The sequence below is a fragment of the Scatophagus argus genome, chromosome 5, assembly GCF_020382885.2.
Source record: "Scatophagus argus isolate fScaArg1 chromosome 5, fScaArg1.pri, whole genome shotgun sequence".
NCBI classification, from domain to species: domain Eukaryota; kingdom Metazoa; phylum Chordata; class Actinopteri; family Scatophagidae; genus Scatophagus; species Scatophagus argus.
This window is the reverse complement of record NC_058497.1, coordinates 11,804,274-11,823,811: the sequence shown is the minus strand read 5'-3', so window position 1 is coordinate 11,823,811 and position 19,538 is coordinate 11,804,274. Positions and strand designations below refer to the sequence as shown.

Here is a 19,538-nt window from a genome sequence, read left to right as displayed (position 1 = left end):
CCAAGTTAATCACCAAACTTGGAGATCTGGGCATCAACACCTCCCTCTGCTACCGGATCAGAGACTTCTTGACCAACAGACCTCAGCATGTTAGGTCAGGCAACATCTGTTCCTCCACCATCACACTCAACACAGGCGTACCACAGGGCTGTGTGCTGAGCCCATTCCTCTATTCCCTCTTCACCCATGACTGTAGGCCTGCACATGGATCCAGTTCCATCATCAAATTTGCTGATGACACCACAGTTATTGGCCTCATCAGCAACGACGATGAGACAGCCTACAGGGAGGAGGTACAGCACCTGGCCACACGGTGCGCAGACAACAACCTGCTCCTTAACACCAGCAAGACAAAGGAGCTCATTGTGGACTTCAGGAGGGAGAGAGGAGGCACGCATAGACACCTGTACATACCCTGTACATACTGTAAATACTGTATACCTGGCACTTACTGCTTATTGCACTTCTGGTTAGATGCCAAACTGCGTTTCGTTGCATTGTACTTGTACATGTGCAATGACAATAAAGTTGATTCTAATCTAATCTATTCTAAGTCCTCAAAAGGGAGGAAAAGAGGACTAGACCATTGAATTATGTACGTAGTCTAACCGCAGTGGGAATGAAGGACCTGCGGTAGCGCTCCTTCCTGCACTGAGGGTGTAGCAGTCTGCCGCTGAAGGAGCTGCTCAGAGCCTCCACTGTGAGAGGTGTTGTCCATGATGGATGTCAGCTTGGCTCACATCCTCCTCTCACCCACCTCCTCCTCCCGACCAGCTCATTTAGCCTCTTCCTGTCCCGGTCCGTGCTGCCCGGTCCCCAACAGACCACAGCGTAGTGAATAGCTAATACTAATTATTATTATTATTATTATTATTATTAATACTAATTGTTATTAATACTAATAACACTCATCCAGTGGGAGGAGGGATTTACTTAACTATTTTCTTCTCCATCTCTAGTCTGTGATACTAACATGTACCTCCTGTGGTGCATGTTACATTATTTAACCTAAAGAAAAACTCCAGTAAAAAAAGGCTTAATGAGCAATGATGAAACATTGCTGTCCAGGAGAAAACTCCGGAATGAAAGCTAAAAATATTCTGTCATTTTATTTTGAACGGCTTTGGCACTCAAAAATTCAAATGCATATCTTTTCTGACTCATGTCAACATTACATGTCACCAAATACTGAAGGTCTGTCAGCAATAATTCAGCAGTTGCAGCACTTGGAACATGAAAAATGATTTCAAGGCTTTAAAAACACTTCTTCTTCTATTTGACATTTGTTGCAGCTCCAGCTGTCCCGATTGAAACACCATTCATGTCAAATCATGCAAGACTGCAGACATTATTGTTTAACACACTGTGGACCGTGAAACTGTCTAAATTCCCAGTGATCCCGTACTTTTCTGCATATTGCTCATGTTCCAAAAGTGGAGACTTCCACTCAGTTGGGATTTTCGCTGCAAATTGGCGGTGAGAATAAAATCAGTGGGACAATTGGGGGTGGAGGTGGAGCAACACTCTACCTGCCACATCTGGTATTCAAGATTTGATGAAACAAGACTTAAAATACACATTATAAGCAGAAAAACGAGCTCGATAAATAATGTAAGATGCACCGTGAGTCCAAACGGTTCTTGCCCACAGTAGCAGTTTCTCATATGGGCGAATTGGGCGGCCGCCCAGGGCCCAGTCTTGCGTTGTTTGAATTTTTCTTGACCTTGACATTTCTTTTCATACCAATACCCATTGTTGCTTTTTATATTCCTCTTCAGGCATAGGTATTTCCAAGAACAAAAAATGAGCACCAGCAACATCATCACAGAGCTTAAAATAATCCTTTAAAAGTTGTTCAATTTGAGATGTGGTTTTTGTTGGGGTTTCCGAAGATATTAAATTTCCTACCTTTTGTTCTATGTCTTTTATTTCTTTCAGGTTGGATTTTCAGGTTTTTTGCAGCATGTCCGTCAAATACATGATCCACTTTGGTGTTATTTTAAACACCAAAGTGTTTAAAATGTTCAAAGTTCAAAGTTGAACGCCACGGGAGACCAAGATGCAAACTATAAAATCTGAACTGTGTCCTAAACATGAGGTGAAGGTCTCTCAAGATTTCCTGGTCTTATTCAAAAGCTGCATTCGGAGCCACAAATTTGGACAGTTGGTTCAGGGCTCAACAAGGAAGCTTTCACCCAATATATCATTTGAATCTGTTTATTGACAAACGTGTAAATATAATACAAGGAAAATAGAGAAATAAAGGGAGATTGAGATTGTAAAAAGTCCTGAAGGACAACAATAAGATTAAAATTCAATTTGTAATAAGAAGACAAAAAAAAAATTAAAAAAAACAGTATAATGATGTAGAACAAAGCTGGGAATTGGTCATCACACCTTCATCCTGCTTATCACCTGTGGGATTAAAAAAAAAGTGATTAACCAAGGCCAGCAGAGAAACACATTTCAATCTTAACATTTTGTGACATTTAGTAAAAGCTGACATCAAGTGGTGCTAGTGTGTGTGATGTATGACAGAGAAGTGTGGGCATGTGTGATATGAACACACCGTGAGTTATTATGCCATAATGTGAGGACCAAACCCCAATTTACTGAAATAAAATTAATTGAATAATATTAACCTTTCAAGACTTTCTCCTTTCACAGACACATGCTTCTGAAAAGTGTTCAGATTTAGCAGTTATTGAGATGCAATGACTGGACACCATCACACACTCTTATAGAGTTTAACACAATGTAATGCAACAGCACTGCAATAAATCCTGTGTTGGGTTGTGTTGATTTAACTCTACAGTCATTTCTGAGTCTGTAGTTAGTGGCGTTGTGTTAGACTACATTATAATGAGGCATTCTATCGCTTTGTCCACATTGTATGGGTAAATGGGGAGGGAAATAATCAGAAACATGAAAAAAACTGCAGCTCAACAATAAGACCAGGTCCACTGCAGGAAAAGCACACCTGTGGATTGGTGCACATTAGTAGAATGCAGCTGTTAAACCTGTGGGACAAGTCAAAATGTCCATGCTATCAGAGTACAACCATTCTTAAAATGAATGTAGTCCCTGGCATCCACAAAAAACACAATTTAGGAAAATAAAGAAAGATGTCTGCGACTGTGAAGGTAAGTACTGTAAGCAAGTTTATTCATGTAATTTATAAATTACATGAATGTTTTCACTGGGTTTTTTTTGTTGTTGTTTTTATTTATTTATTTATTTTAAATGGAGTATGTTTAGCACAGCTGCAAAATTGTTTGATGTTCCATTCACACACGCGAATGGTGACATGAATCACACGTCTGCTGACAGCAGAGGGCAGTACATGTACCCTAAAGTAACAACAAGCAATGTAAAGGGTGGAGGTTTGAAAATATTCATGAAACTGTTGAAGTAAATGCAGCTAGTGTGTTTTAGCGAGGAATACTGAATGTAAAACACAAATGTGTTCACTATGCAAAAAAGCACATGCTGCTCACACCAACTTTGATGGAATATGCGACAAACCACCACGACCGCAGAAAGAATTGTAAACAGAGCAGACTATTAACAACAATGTCATACCTGCTGCTGCCACCCTTGCCATAACACAACAAGCAGCAGGCATGGACAAATGAAGTGCAGACAGAAGACTCCACACGTAACATAAAAATGATCATTTAAGTGTTGCCCCTTAAACCCTGAACAGATTTGTCTATGTGTGAGTTCACCTTGCGAGCACTGGCAGTCAGTCCAGGAGACTTTGCAGTCCTGCTGGTGGCTCGTGGAGAGATCCTTTGTCCTTTAGTTCCCACCTGGGGTGACTTAGAGCTGCCAATTCTGCCTGCTCGTCTCACTCCTGCATGAGGATTTTTTGATGGCACGTTTTCCTGGCACTTGCGCGCCGATGTCTGAGCGGGCGACTTCTTTGAACTTTTGCCTGGAGATTTTCGGGTAGAACTGCGTAGTTTGTTCAGCCCTTTCTTTAAGTAGTTGCTGTTTTTAGGGGTGTTGTCAATAGTGAACATCATGGACTGCCTCCGCTCAGCCTGAGAGGATGATAAAGTGAAACATGCATCCATAACATACACGATTGTATTCCAAGAAAATATGAATAAAACAATGTTGTTGCCTGTTTTCATTCACAGGTCTGTACATGTGTTACACTCACTGGACTGGGAGCAGGACGAAGCTGAGAGCTGGAAGATCCACTGATGACATTCTTGTTTTTGGGAGTGAGTGGACGAGGGAAGCAGCTGGCCTTCACCTTTTTCTGTCAGATGGAGGGGAAAAAGGCTTGTGGTCATTTGTTTTCATTACATTTGTGTAACTTTGTGACTGTCCAGTGATTGTGAGCAAAAAGTAAATGTGAGATTACCAGTGGAATAAGCAAATAATGCACAACCAATAAAAGCCTGAACACTTCTGGAGAATGATATGGAAAAATCAAGTCAGCATAGTCCTTTTTAACATTTATCACTCAGTTTTTGTTAGGTTAGTGACAAACACATGACAGGATACAGTTGAGCAATAGCAACAGCAAGTATGGGGAACTTTAACAGTAAATTTAATTAATTAGATTCTCATACATTATAACATTATAAATAAATATAAATTAAATAAAAATAAATTTAAGGAAGACATTGAAACTGAGGTAAAAATATTGAGTCAAAAATTCATTAAATTGCATTAAAAAAAAACAAAAAACATTTATCGACTAGCTCATGCATTAAGTAACACAACAAAACAAAACAAAACAAAACAAATCAAACCAACCTCAGGCGAAGTTTGATGTACAGACAATGTAGATGAAGCTCGCTTTGCAGCCTTTGGGCTTCTCAGCTGAGAGGAGCTAACAGCTTTTGATGGCAGCTGGCCCGGCATCAGGGACAGACGATGAGAACGAGTTGTGGTACCTAAGTGTCCCATCATGAGGGAGAGCCGATGGGAGGTGAGAGAGTCTTGCAGCTGCCCGGGGATCATGGACGCCCGACGGATTGTGTCCGATGGGTCACCCGTACGGAGTTCCTCGTCTGTGTAAAGGAATGCACTGCCACAGCCGGTCTAGAGGAACAGAGAGAGAGCGAAGGATTTCATAAAACTAACAAATGGCAAAGTGTCTCGGGCAAGGAACTCCTGAGCATTACTCAGACTTTCCATATGCATCACTGTGATTACCAATTGGGGAGATCTTCAATTTGTATGTACAACTGTATGCTTCAGAGTGTGTGCATAAGTGTCCTTCTCTACTAACATCAGACTCCACAGGGTAGCTGCTCTTTAGATGAGGAAGGCAGGCCTTGTTCCTGGCCTGGAGCTCAGCAATTCTCATCCAGTCTTCAGGTGCACCTTCTGGTTCATTCTCTTCCCCAACGCAGAATGTACTCGTTGCTGTGGACGAGACAGATGTAGAAAAGTTCGCTAATGCTTTGAAAAAAATCTTAGTTGTTGACTAAGGACGTGTTGGTTTGTGTTAGTAATCGTCATTTTCATGTTTATAGCTTTAACCGTTAGAGAGAAGGGTTGATGTAGCTTCAACCAAGAGGTTGAACACACATGCAACACCCAGCAAATTACATGCAGCGAAACCCGCAGCCAATCTGCAATTGCAGCGCCTATTAGCGGCTTGGTTTATCCTCAAATGAACGATTTAAAAACGCGACAACAGCCCAACCCCAGTTGCAATCTTTGTGCCATGGCACCCACATGCAATCGAGAAGGCTAAAAACATTAACTTTGTTTCAGCCCTACCCAACCTCTCACATGATTTCTCACCCTTCAATACAACCCCCCATGTGAGAAAGCCAGGTTGTCTACTTACGCTGTGAATGGACTGTACTCCGTCTGAACCCTGGAAGGCCGATGAGCTGGTCACTGGCACTGCTGCTCTTTCTGGCAGGTGTGTCAAACAGTTCCATAGACATGGGTCGTGCACACTGGGCACTGGAGAGGTTTGGATGGGAGCGAGCTGAGACCAGACTGTAGAAGGTCTCATCACCTTCACCACTGCCACCACCTGGGGTTTTCTGGAGATCAGAGCTTAACGATCAGTTACAGCTACAATAAGTGTGGAGATATTTTGAAAGGACAAGTTCAGCCGTTTGAATGCATTTTTACACAAATGAGCATACTGAGAGCAGTGCTTCCAACGTGAAAGGTGAACAAAGCCTTAGGGTTACGGTTAAATTAGCTGTGTCCAAGTCAAAGATAACAAGTACTATTTACTGCATTCTTCATTTATTTAAAGACCAAGCTGAACCCTGAAAGTGCATAAAGAATTTGAACTTCATCATCATGTCAATATTTGAGAAACAGCCAGACAAAAACAACTGCGATTATTAAACTTACAGTGATTATGCAATAGTGTATGTTACTGTGAACATGCAAAACATGGAATAAGAGTGTGGGTTTCCTCCACCTTGGTCATGGTGATGTTAATAACCTGTGTAGTCCTGCGCCGCTTGACGGACGAAGTTGGATTTTTCTGTGTTGAATCAAGTGCCATTTTGTGCTCTTTACCGGCCCTATGTGAAGAAAAAGAAGGAAGAGACTTAATAAGAGTTGGAGTAGGGAGAAATAACTGATTTCAGTTCACTGATAGTTTTGCCACGTGTTTGAAACAATACGACATCTGATATTTTCTTTCTGCTGTGGTACAGTGGTAAGAAATGTAGAGTATATTTATTTTATTCCAGTTATTGTATCAGGTTTAAAATCTGAGTATTGTGACAACCATGTTCACAATGTACTGTAGGGCAAAGAAGGCTGAGTAAAGCTTCAATATTCTGTATACTGACAATAAATTCTGGGCAACTCCACTACACCCAGTACTGAAAGTGGCTATTCTGTGAAAAACTAACAACTGTGACATACCGGTTGCTTATAGGTGTGAAGTAAAGGGTCTCCAGCGACTCAGCCTGTAGACCCCGATGTTTTGCTGCCAAGCGCTCTGAACTGCGAACAAGGGGTGTGCTTGATTCATCAGGCGCTGAAAGCTTCCTGCCAAATTAAGAGACAACATTGTGCGAGATTACAATCATAACAGATTCCTCACATGCCTCTGTGTGATTTGATGTGATGGAAGATATCACATCAATTTAATCTATATAGTTCAAAATCAAAGCTGAAATTTTTGTTTCTTCTTAATTCAATACGATTTTAATTGTTATTGTAGCTGGAGCAGTTTGGGATGAAAAGCTCTAGAAAAATGTCAACATTTTGATCAGTTTCAAACCCCAACACTACACTTCAGATACATATTGAAGGCATATGTGGCAAAAAGGTAAAAATAACACATATAAATAAATATAAACTGGTAAACAATGTTATTACTCATTCACAGTGGCATGCAGCCTTTTTGACAGCTGTCACACAGTCATACTCCATACAACATTCTCAATTTTCTTTAAATTATATAATTAAATATGTGCAGGCCTAAAAAAATCCATACTACTTATTTAAGATGAGGTGTATTACCTTGTAGTGTTCAGGGAGTCTTCCAGAGAGCTCTGGTCCAGGCTGTCAGAGCTCATGGTCCTTTTCACTTGAGCTCTAGTGTGAGCACTAGAGTGTGCTTTAGGAACCTCAAAGTAACCCGACTCTGTTACACTTCTTTCATTACCATGAAACTTATTCTGTAACCGCAGGTTACGGTCAGCCAAGGCCAGCTAAAGGGAAACAGACAGTGATGCAGATCAGGGTGAAATGCTATGTTTTTCTACAGTAACTGAAAAGACAGCGTTTCAGTGTCATCTTAATAAGCATGCGTGTTCATGAACACTCTGTTAAGTTATCCTCATACTTCAAAATATGATACCAACCTGTGCCTCCAAACTAGCCACCTTGTTCATAAGACTTTTCTCATTGGCATGGACCTTGTCTAAATCCATCTGAAGCATTGCATTCTCCATGGTAACAGACTTTAGGGAATGCTTCAGTTCTGCAACCTCCTCTTGGCTCTCCTGGAGAAGCTGCTTCTTGCTATTATAATGACTCACTGCCTTCTCCATCTGTGACATTACAAAAAATATATGCGAGAATGTATTAGTATTAATCTCTTATTCCAAACTACTCATCTGACCAAACAGGCTAAACCAACCAGGTATGCACATGAAGCTGCAGTGAAGGAACAAAAGTAATTGATGATGCTGGTTAATAAGTAACAAATGAAAAGGTAAAGATCCTAATTAATCTTTTTTTGACTGGAAACAAATTTTCTATGTACAGTCATAATATTAGTGTGTGAATTGTGTTTTGTTCTTCAGGGACTGTTTGTGGTCACACCAACCTGTGCTTTGTAATGTTCTGCAGCCTCCGATTTAGCTGAGAGCTGCTCCAACAGGGAGGTCATGTTCTCCCTCTCTGTAGTCTGCTTAGCTTGAGCAAGTCTGTCCTTCTCAACAACCAAGACTTCAAGTTGTTTCTCCAGAGTTTTCTGATTCTTTTCCGCCTGGAGTATCCTGGCCATCAGAACTTCTTTTTCTTGAACAAGAGCCTCATTTTCCCTAAGAGCAGCAACCTGCAACTCTTGTGCAGCTTGTCTCTCTGCATTTACTGAGACAAGCTGTTGCTGGAGAAGGTCTATCTGCTGAGCAGACTCCCGCTGAGTTTTCAGTAACACTTGCTCTTTAGCCAGAAGGTGCTGATGAATTGTGTCAACCTCCCCTTTCAGATCCTGGATCTGATGTTGAAGAACATCTATCTGTTTGGAGCTCTCCTCCTTCATCTCAGCCAATATCTTTTCATTGGCTGCAGCTTCCTCTTTTGCCTTTTGCTTTTTGGCAGCAACATCCTCTCTGAGAGCGTTAAGGTTTTGGTCTTTATCAGCCATGAGTTTGTTTACGGCAGACAGCTCAGTCTGGAGGGTCTGAAGCTTTTCCTCAGCCTTGAGAAGGAGACATTCTTTGTCACTCCGAGAATCTTTTAGCTTTTGAATCTCCTCTTCATGTGATTTAATCTGTGTCTGCAGAACCTCCACTTGTTTGACTCTCTCCCGTAGGCTTTGGAGTGCCTCCCTCTGTTGAGTATTCTCTTCTTTGTGTTGAGCCAACAGATCTTCCTTGGACTGCATATCCTCCTGAGCTTTCCTGAGAGAGGAGCCAAGAGTCTCCACTTGTGTCTTTAAACTTTGGATTTCTTGATGAAGGGCATTCAACTGCTCTGAACCGTCAGTCTTTAGCATCATCATCTGTTCCTCTTTATCTTGGATCTGCTCTTTCAATCTCTTAATCTCGTCCTCAGAAGCTGACAGTTGTTGCTGCAGGAGCTCCTTCTGATGAACACTTTCCTGCTCCTGTTGGGTGAGCATAACAAGCTGAGTCTGAACCTTCTCCTCGGCCTTGACAAGGAGACATTCTTTGTCACTCTGAGAATCTTTTAGCTTTTGAATCTCCTCTTCATGTGATTTAATCTGTGTCTGCAGAACCTCCACTTGTTTGACTCTCTCCCGTAGGCTTTGGAGTGCCTCCCTCTGTTGAGTATTCTCTTCTTTGTGTTGAGCCAACAGATCTTCCTTGGACTGCATATCCTCCTGAGCTTTCCTGAGAGAGGAGCCAAGAGTCTCCACTTGTGTCTTTAAACTTCGGATTTCTTGATGAAGGGCATTCAACTGCTCTGAACCGTCAGTCTTTAGCATCATCATCTGTTCCTCTTTAGCTTGGATCTGCTCTTTCAATCTCTTAATCTCGTCCTCAGAAGCTGACAGTTGTTGCTGCAGGAGCTCCTTCTGATGAACACTTTCCTGCTCCTGTTGGGTGAGCATAACAAGCTGAGTCTGAACCTTCTCCTCAGCCTTGAGAAGGAGACATTCTTTGTCACTCTGAGAATCTTTTAGCTTTTGAATCTCCTCTTCATGTGATTTAATCTGTGTCTGCAGAACCTCCACTTGTTTGACTCTCTCCCGTAGGCTTTGGAGTGCCTCCCTCTGTTGAGTATTCTCTTCTTTGTGTTGAGCCAACAGATCTTCCTTGGACTGCATATCCTCCTGAGCTTTCCTGAGAGAGGAGCCAAGAGTCTCCACTTGTGTCTTTAAACTTTGGATTTCTTGATGAAGGGCATTCAACTGCTCTGAACCGTCAGTCTTTAGCATCATCATCTGTTCCTCTTTAGCTTGGATATGGTCTTTCAACCTCTTAATCTCGTCCTCAGAAGCTGACAGTTGTTGCTGCAGGAGCTCCTTCTGATGAACACTTTCCTGCTCCTGTTTGGTGAGCATAACAAGCTGAGTCTGAACCTTCTGCTCAGCCTCTGTGAGAGAGTTACTCATATTAGCTAGCTGGGTCTTCAGAGATTCGATATCTTGCTGTAGCAAGTCAGAATGTATGGAGCTCTCTTTCTTAAGTGTGACTAGCTGTTCATCTTTAGCCTGGATCTGATTTCTAAGCTCTCTTATCTCATCTTCAGAGTTTCTTATCAGGTTTTGAAATCGATCATTTTCCTGAGAAATCTCCCTTTCCCTCTGACTCAACATGTTTTCTTTAGTCTGAACCTGCTCTGTTGTAGTAGTCAGGGATTCATTCAAACTTTGAACTTGGTCCCTTAGAGTTTTGATCTCATTCTGTAGCATTTCCGACTCCTTGCATTTTTCAGTCTTTAACTTGTTTACCTCGGCCTCTTTAGTTTGGATCTCCTCCCTCAGTCGATTAATGTCCTCCTCAAGAACTACACTGTGCTTTCTAAGTTCTTCTGTCAGCAAACTGCTCTCCTTCTCCTGCTTGGCCAACAAGTCTTCTTTGGCTTGTACCTGGTCCTTGACAATCTCAAGAGAACTACTCATACTTTTGATTTGTTTATTCAGACTTTCAATCTCCTGCTGTAGCAATTCAGAGTGTGTGGAAGTCTCAGTCTTCAGCAGACGTAACTGCTCTTCCTTTGCATGAATCTCTGCATTTAGCCTCTTCACCTCATCTTGAGATGATACCATCTGTGTCTCAAGGGCCTCTATATCCCTAGTGTTCTGTTGAAGTTGATCAGCAAACAGATTTTCCTTGGATTGCTGATTCTCTTTAGCACTCCTCAGTGAGGAACTAAGATGCTCAACATGTTCCTTTAAATCCAGGATCTCTTTGTGTAGTATTTCTGACTGCTCTGAACTTTGGTTTTTCAACATATTCATCTGTGCCTCTTTGGCCTGGATCTCCTCCCTCATGCTCTTTACCCTCTCTTCAGAAGCAGACAGTTGTTGCCTCAGGAGCTCTGTCTGATGAGCACTCTCCTGCTCATGCTTTGTAAGCATGACCTCCTGAGCCTGAACTTGTTCCTCAGCCTTTCTGAGAGAGTCATTCAGACCTTCTAGTTGACCTTTCAGACTTTTTATCTCTTGCTCCAGCAATTCAGACTGTTGAGAGCTGTCACTCTTTAAAACAACGAGCTGCTCGTTTTTCACCTGCATTTCTTTATTTAATTTCCGAACCTCCTCTTCACAGGTCACAATCTGTTGCTGGAGTGCCTCCCTTTGTTGGATATTCTCTTTTTGGGTTTTAGCCAGTAGGTCTTGCTTAAGTTGAATTTCCTGCTCAGCCTGTTTGAGAGACGAGCTAAGGTCTTCCACTTGAATTGTTAAGATCTGGATTTCATTCTGAAACATTTCTTGTTCATTAGACTTCTCCAGATGCAACTTGGCAAGCATTTCCTCTTTGACTTGAATTTCATTTTTTTTAATTTTGGTTTCATGTGTAAGAATGTCAACAACTTCTCTCAGACTGTTGATCTGTTGGTCTTTATCGGCCAACAGAGAGCTGACTGCAGATAACTTTGTCTCAAGAGCTTTCACGTTTTCATCAGTCACACGGAGAAGGTCTTCCTTTTCTTTCTTAGATTCCTTTAGTTTTTCAACTTCTTGTTCACAAGCAGCAATGTGCTGTTGTAGTCTGGACATTTGCTCCGATTTTTGCTGCTCAACGTGTTCAAGTTGAAGTTTCAGATCCTGGATCTCTTGTTGAAGGACTGATCTCTGCTCAATGATCTCCTTTTGCAACTTGTCTAAAATGGCATTCTTGGCTTGAATCATTTCTTCACTTTGGGATTTCTGCTGCTTCAGGAGATCCTTCTGTTGAATTATTTCTTCCTGATACTCTGCCAGCTGTTGTGTTTTGGCCTGAATCTCCTCCTCAGCCCTTTTCAAGGAGCAAAATGTGCTCTCCAACTCATTCTTCAAATTGATGATTTCACACTCAAACCTTTCTCTCTGGTAATTGAAGAAAAGAAGACTACTATTAACCATCTAATCCAAGAGTTAATTTGACAAATGTAGAAAATGCAGACTTTATATTTGATTAGTAAAAATTTCCAGCTTTTATGGACTTACCTCCATTACAGGCCCCATGTTCTCACCTACTTCTTCCCTAGAGGCCCTGCTTAATTCATCCTCCAAACAGGAAATCTTTCCCTGGAGGATCTGAATTTGTTCAGTCAGCAACTCCTGAGAAAAAAAAGAAGAATATTACATTAAATCAATTTGTGTAGAACTCAGATTCTAGCTGTTCTGTTGTGTGGATATTTCTACCTTTTGAGCAGTAGCTTGGTTGAGTTCAGACTCTAAATGGCTCGTTTTGCTCCTCCACTCCTCCTGAGTAGATGCTTGGTTTTCTGTCAGCGTGCCAATTTCTGCCTCAAAGATGGCCAGCTGTGAACACACTGCTCTCATCTGCAAAAATATGCAAAGAAAGCCTTTACAGTTTCTACTAATTGAAAGTTTTGATATTAACATTGACTCTACAAAGTGAAAAGATTGCTACTAGTGCTGAATCCACTAAGACTTAACAGTACCAGCATATTTACATGACTTTGTTTCAGAAAACGTCTGCTGATGTTGAAACTTAAAGGATGAGAGAATTGCAGGAGTGGTATTGATTGAGACAGAGGAAAATCATATAGTTACCTGGCAAGAGAGGACACCATTTTCTTCTGTCAGCTCATCCACTTTGCGCTCCATAAGTGAGGAGTTATTCTTGTAATCTTTATTTTCTTTTAATGTCTCACCGAGACGTATTTGTAACCTAAGACACCAAAAAACTGTTAGTGACACAGTCTATTTCATCACGTCTCCACCAAATTCTTGCATGAAACAAATTTCTTGTACATTGATAACCTAAGACTCATTGAATGTATAACTTCACTTGTTATTTATTTGTAGTTTGAACAAAATAACAATTTGTAACTTATGGGCTAGTAGCTCGGGTCGTTTTAGTTTCAGTTTAAAATGGTCCGTGAATGATAGCAGGGGGAGGTGTCACAGCGTGTAGAATATCATTTACAGACTTAAAGTGCAGTCTAATGACTCTCATGCATTAACAAGTAGCCATCAAAATCTCCTAAAATTTGCATAGTTATGTTCTGGGGTTCTGGAGCCATGTTCTTACATGTTGTTCTTGGTCTCAAGCTCATTGATTTGTTCCCTGATAAGCTGCTCCCGATCACCTTCCTCGTCTTTCAGCTTATCTAGGCGGTACTGTAACTGGTTAATGTGTGTCTCTGAAAAAAGTGAAGAGAAAAATTACATAAATGACAAAGCAGATAATAGCATTATGCACAGATAACTAAACATTAGTTATCTCCAGCGTTCACTCTCAGTTGTACTTTGACCAAACACTTCAAATTTGTTAAACATTACTCATAAGAAACATAAAAACCTAAATACATAAAGTTATCATATTTCTTTTACCAACCTAACTGGCAATGCTTTTGTCCAAACACAAACACTTACCTTTCTGTGCAATGAGTGCAATCTTGCTGGCCAGCTCCCTCTCCAACCCATCCCTGTAGTCCCTCTCCTTGATCATCTGTCGTTGCATCTTCCTCATCTGAAATTTAGGTGTGTTCATGATATCCTGCAGAGGAGATTTGCTGTGGAAATAAAAGCGGATCACGCAATGTAAGGAATTATCTAATAACACCTCATAGCCATGCAAACATAAATGGACATGGAGTGACATATCTATCACATGCCTGTTAGACAAAGTTTATTTCCATGATGCACAACCCTCCAAAGTCAGTAATTTTGTTATAGTGTGAAAATAAAATCTCCACTACTGCAAGCTAAGCAAAGCATAATGGATTAAACTGCTTTCTCATATAAAAACTACAGGTTTTTGTTACAAAGAGTACAAACAAAGCTGCTTTCACATATTATTCTTCAGGTTTAAGGTCTTTCAGTGGAGACAGAAACTGTTTAATTAGCAGCAAACATTTAGTAAAGAGGTTCAAAAAGTGTTTCAATATCATCCCATAACACAAAGGAAAACAAAATTCTCTTTTAAACATCATAATGTTACTTTATTTAAAATAATGTTTTATGCAAGTTTGGGTTAACACTGGTCATTTTCTTATTCACGTTTGATGAATATCATATTATCAGTGTTGGATAAATTCAAAGCTACGCTGATACCTGACTGAGGAAGATGCCACAGTTTGCATATCCACAAATGTGATTTTCTGTCTGCGGTGGAAGACAGGGGAGTCATCATCTGAGAGTGAGGAGATGGTTGACACATTGGAAGTAGAAGTGGTTGCTGATCGATCAAACATGTCACATGCGACAGGCAAATCTGAAATTCATGAAAAGATACAATTTGACAGATTTTACAATTTATGTCAAATTAAAACCAGAATGCTAGTGTTTTTTAAAAAGTTATGACTTACGTCTCCTTGCCAAGTAGGCATCCAGTCCATTGCTCAGGTAAACACAACCCTCGCTCTCCATTACAAAGGAACCAGTAAGGTGTGCTATCTCTCGCTAACAAATAAAAAGCGGGGATATATAGTTAAATGGTAGACAGTACAACACATGATGACTGAAATGTTGTGCATCTCAGAGGCAGACACAAGAAACCTGGAAGCAAATCAGAAAATAATTTCTCTCCTTACCTCCACATCACAATCCAACATGTTCACAGTGCAACGGTCATTCATTATGTCGTGGTATACAAGCAACAAAAGTACCTGGTGAAATCACAAACAGTGAGTCACAGTGGGTCTATGAATACGTTTGCTGTCATTTTTATTATATATATATTTACATTTACCTTTGCAATATCGACTGTAAGGTTGATGCCATCTCTTATGTTGTCCCAAGACAATGAAGAGCCTTTGGTTGCACTAAATCTGCAATCCCCTAATAAACAAAACAGGCAGATATAGAATAATTCTCATAGGACAGCAATGTTCAGCATCTGTCGTCTGCCGATAAGAGAGAGAAAGTCTGGCACAGTTACAGGTGCAACAGAGTATTCAGACCACACCCAACAGCAAAGGTGCAACACAGTTGGAAAAGCGCCCTTAATCTCAGAACTTACTAAGAGCTACTACTTGAGCCTTAGCTCAAACCGGAGACTTTATCACACCTTATTAGTAAACATATAACCTGAAGTAAAATCACACTTCAAAAAAAGCAATATCTAAACATATTTTAAAACAGCAGAGAAACTTACTTTCCACAAAGTCTGCAATAAGCTTCAACCGATCCTCAATGGAATTACTGACACAGGAGTTGGGTTCCTTTCGCCTGAAATAAGACATGGATGAATCAGCAACAAAACAATAAGTTTATTCTAACTAATTAGCATCTCTGTTGTTTCAAGAACCACCTGACAGGAAAAGCATGTTTAAAATGTAGTTCAGCAGTCACTGACTTGCCCTTGTTTACACAGGCCAAACGTTTCAGCACATTGATCCTACTTACAGCATATAAACAACTTTCACTAAGACTGTCCCATCTTGTAAATCGTCGATAGTTATTTCTCGGTCAGACAGTTTTATACTGTTAACCTGTTAAAAGACAGTTTGACAAGTTAGTTAAATGGCTTTACAGGAACTATATATACCTTTACACTTGATAACAAATGTTACACTCAACTTACCCAGCTGAGAAGAGCCTTAACACCCAAGTTCATCGTCATCTTGGCCGACCCTTTATCTCAAAGGGTTTCCAACCTGGAAGCGAAGAAACGAAGCCTAAACAGGCATATGCAGCTATGGTTGTGAAGCTAACGAAGGAGCACATAATGACTAGTTAGCTGCGCGCATTACCGTCAACGCATTTTCATCGAAAACCGGTGAAATAAGCAAGTTACCACAAGCCCTCCTAAATTACTGTGGATTTGCGTACAAAATTCTAATTTAAGGAAATATTAGTGTTAACCTATATTCGTAGGCCAACAGCTACCGTTACTGCAAACGTAAAGTGCCAAATCTTAAAGATCAATGGTAATAAAAACGATACTTCCAAGCATTGACTTACCTTAAAAATACTTCGGCCACTTTTTTCTGTATCGTATTTATTGATCCCTTGAAGAGAAATGCAGCTCTTTAGTTACTGCCACGAAATAAACAGCCCCACACGACTCGAGACAAAATTCAAATAGGCTGCTGAAGATTGAACCAGCCAATCCGATTTAACAAATGGACGCATTAGAAGAAACGCCACGCTGATTGGTTTAAAAGCCGGAAGTCAATTCAGCGTTGCGCTCGATATCTACATCGGAGTGCTCGGTTTCGGTGGTGGGAGTGGCTAAAAATAAAATAAAGTTCTAAAGTTCAAATTGCACCTGATGTTCTCAATAAATTGTGTGCGTGTCAAACCCCATTTTAATATTGGTTTCACAATGCCGATCTCGCAAACCCAGGTGAATTTCGGCGTAGACCAGAAAAGGTAAAGGTATTTCTGGAAATCAACACAGCGTCCCCTACCCAAACACACACACGCGCACACACAAAGCGTTTTCTTAAAATTCACACATTTAAAATAGGTAGCATGGTGAGGAGCTTAATTCACCTGTTGTTCATATTGAGTTAAAAACTTGTGGTCAAGCGCAATCTAATTGTAACCCAGACAGATAATGTCTGACTACAAATCCCATAACATACCTGTTCGTTTCCTTGGTAACGGTTTGTTGTCTCTTCAACAGATGTATGTTTAGCTAGGCTACCGTTAGACCGAAACACGGGTTTAAGCTAATTGCTATTACAGGTTGCCTCAGTTCATTGGTAAGTATTTTGTATTTGTCAACAGTTAATTGAGGTGTGTCAGTGAGTAAACATCGGGCAATATGGGTTTGAGTAGCTGTAAACAATAGAAATGTATAATTAGATCTAATTAAAATATAGTTTCATATGGTATTGAAACGGAATGGTATAAAGTGAGTTTGGATACATGATAGGTAGTGGAGACAAATTTAGTATACGATTTTGTATGGTTTTCAAAAAGGGTTGGTAAATTGTATATGTTTGATGGTTAAAACTTTGTCGTCGGTCCTCCCACAGGTGAGGGAATCTATCGGTCGTGTCAATATGTATGGAGCTCCAGTGGATTTGTCTTTTAAACATATCAGCAGTTTGGCAGGTAGTACACTTTAATCTCTATCATATCCTGTAAGGCCTTTCCTTCTCTACTTACAGTACTTTACATTATGGCCTACTTCCCATACTACCACTGACATTATCATTAGGGACTAACTGCACCTTTACAGTACTGATTTCAAATTACCTTATACCACATATACTTAAAATAATCATAAGATTAGTATACCTCAAAAGGGAATTTACAGTAGATCTATGGACATAGTTTGTAGTGAACTTGTACAGTATTATTCTACTCTACAGTAAATCTATCAAATGAATGCAGAACCAGCATAATAAGTCACATTTTGTTGCCACAAATTCCTTTTTCAGCTGATTGGGAGCTGAATGACTGCAGTGTGTCATATTTAATTAGCTTAGCAATACATTTTATTTATTACTATAGGTTGCAATAAAGAGTGTGAATAAAATTTTAAACAATGTGAATAAAATATACACAAAAACAGTAGGCAGTACTTAATATTGACTGTATTTATTTTGTTCGTGTTCTCAGAGGCATGGACAGAAGAGCCAAGGATCAGTTTGCGACCTTTAAAGAGAAATTCAGAGATGAAGTACCCAAGCCGCTCCCTGCGTCTCAGTAACAACAACATTACTGACCTTCGTGACCTCCAGAAGCCTATTAGCCACTTCCTGGCTGAGCCATCACAGCTTACCTGGTTGGACCTGTCCTTCAACAAAATCTCACACATAGATCAAGTACGCTTCCCCTCTCCGGGACTTGTTTGCATGTTAAATTAAACAGTGGCTTGGCTGACTTTCTTTGTTATAACAATAAATCAGAATCAGAATTCCTTTATGTATCCCCAAGGGGAAATTCTTTACAACCAGAAATATGTATGTTCTTGTGGTCCAGGTTTTGTGCAATCTGCTTGAACTGCGTGTGTTGTATCTTCACGGCAACAGCATTTTCATTCTGTCAGAGGTGGACAAGCTGGGAGTGCTACCACATCTACACACCATCACTCTGCATGGAAATGTCATAGAAACCAACAAGGCATACAGGTGGAACAGATTTACCCAAAAACACAGTCACACACACACACACATCTTGTGAAATGTTTTGTGCTTCTTCATAAAGACTGACGGTGAATGAGCATGTTGAGCATAAACACTCAGCAGTAATTAGCAAGTGCTGGTGGATTGCTGAGTACAGAACCAAATGCAAAGTCAGAACAGAGTGAGGGATTACTCTTACGCTACGAGTGCATTCGCATTGTGAATGCGTGTGGCTCCTCTATGAGAGACAGGAATGCTTGGCAAGCATGTAGATGCATAACATTGTAACAGGTGCTACACTGCAGATCAAGCTCACATTACCGGTACATATCCTAGTCTGCACAGTAACACCAGTTACACACAGATAATGGAGGAGAGGCTGGGGGTTAAAAGTCTATTCCGATAAAATGATTTTTCTTGAATCAGTACAGCTCTTTTTTATTAAATATGATTAAATATCTTATTTTATAGTATATGTGTAGCACCAGTAAGGTAGAGATAAGGTCAGCTGTGCACAGATTGCATAGGTATACACCCCCTCAACATTCAGTGCAGATTTTTTATGTGAACACATGCAAAATGTTTAAAAACTATTTAGTCCTGATGCATGAATGTGTTTGTGTGCATTTAGGAATCATGTTATTTTTGCTCTGCCTCGGTTGAAGACGATGGACTTCAGTGCTGTCACACGCCAGGAGCGAGTAATGGCAAAGATATGGCATCACAGCAACAACCTCAGCAGAAGCAGCAAGGACACTCTCCAGTGACTGCTGGTTCATCTCCACCATAATGTGTTGAAATCATGGTTTCACCCAGTTGTACTGTGCTCCAAATTCGCTGATGGACAACCTTGTAATTATTTAATGTATTGTTATGTTTATCTATACATCTGTGGTGAAATCAGCAGTGTTTTCAACAGTTGTTTGGTCCATTTTTATATACCAAAATGAACACTTCTTGTCTTGGATAGTCCAAAAAGAAGTCAACACTTAAGTCACCTGAATTGGATTCGTTAATATGTCACTGGATGATCCAGAAACACTCTGACAAACTGTAAAATATACTGTGAATACTGCTATGGATTATCTTGTTATGACAAAGTTAAATACCAGTTATTAATGTTAGAGACCGTGTGGCAACACTAAACCAACTACTTTTCAGATATGGGCATCTGGATGTTAAGAATTATT

At 40.3% G+C, this 19,538-nt stretch overlaps 2 protein-coding genes across 9 annotated transcripts; one reads left to right on the top strand and one right to left on the bottom strand.

Annotated features, from left to right (window-relative positions):
- Nucleotides 1-2,201: 2,201 nt before the first annotated feature.
- numa1 (nuclear mitotic apparatus protein 1) lies at nt 2,202-16,390 on the bottom strand. Of its 7 annotated transcripts, none has more exons than XM_046388786.1 (26): nt 16,232-16,390; nt 15,852-15,924; nt 15,674-15,759; nt 15,423-15,496; nt 15,018-15,106; nt 14,860-14,934; nt 14,635-14,728; nt 14,381-14,540; nt 13,700-13,839; nt 13,356-13,467; nt 12,875-12,992; nt 12,500-12,640; nt 12,302-12,415; nt 9,335-12,181; nt 8,285-8,881; nt 7,818-8,006; nt 7,474-7,664; nt 6,871-6,996; nt 6,416-6,521; nt 5,819-6,023; nt 5,252-5,388; nt 4,774-5,061; nt 4,169-4,270; nt 3,729-4,046; nt 2,643-2,677; nt 2,202-2,415 (listed from the first exon to the last, which is right to left on the bottom strand). In XM_046388786.1, the coding sequence occupies exons 2-26, from the start codon at nt 15,888-15,890 to the stop codon at nt 2,412-2,414; spliced, it is 6,387 nt and encodes a 2,128-aa protein (XP_046244742.1). In that variant the 5' UTR covers nt 15,891-15,924; nt 16,232-16,390; the 3' UTR covers nt 2,202-2,411. The 7 variants fall into 7 exon arrangements, with proteins under 7 accessions (XP_046244742.1, XP_046244741.1, XP_046244736.1 ...); XM_046388785.1 differs by having other exon boundaries at nt 8,285-9,775; nt 10,229-12,181; XM_046388780.1 differs by having other exon boundaries at nt 8,285-12,181.
- A 307-nt stretch (nt 16,391-16,697) lies between these two features.
- Nucleotides 16,698-19,422, top strand: lrrc51 (leucine rich repeat containing 51). Of its 2 annotated transcripts, XM_046388775.1 has the most exons (6): nt 16,698-16,747; nt 16,899-16,977; nt 17,254-17,332; nt 17,843-18,048; nt 18,206-18,354; nt 18,980-19,422. In XM_046388775.1, exons 3-6 carry the CDS (start codon nt 17,281-17,283, stop codon nt 19,113-19,115), a joined length of 543 nt encoding a protein of 180 aa, XP_046244731.1. In that variant the 5' UTR covers nt 16,698-16,747; nt 16,899-16,977; nt 17,254-17,280; the 3' UTR covers nt 19,116-19,422. The 2 variants fall into 2 exon arrangements, with proteins under 2 accessions (XP_046244731.1, XP_046244732.1); XM_046388776.1 differs by lacking the exon at nt 16,698-16,747 and having other exon boundaries at nt 16,757-16,977; nt 19,014-19,148.
- The last annotated feature ends 116 nt before the right edge of the window (nt 19,423-19,538 follow it).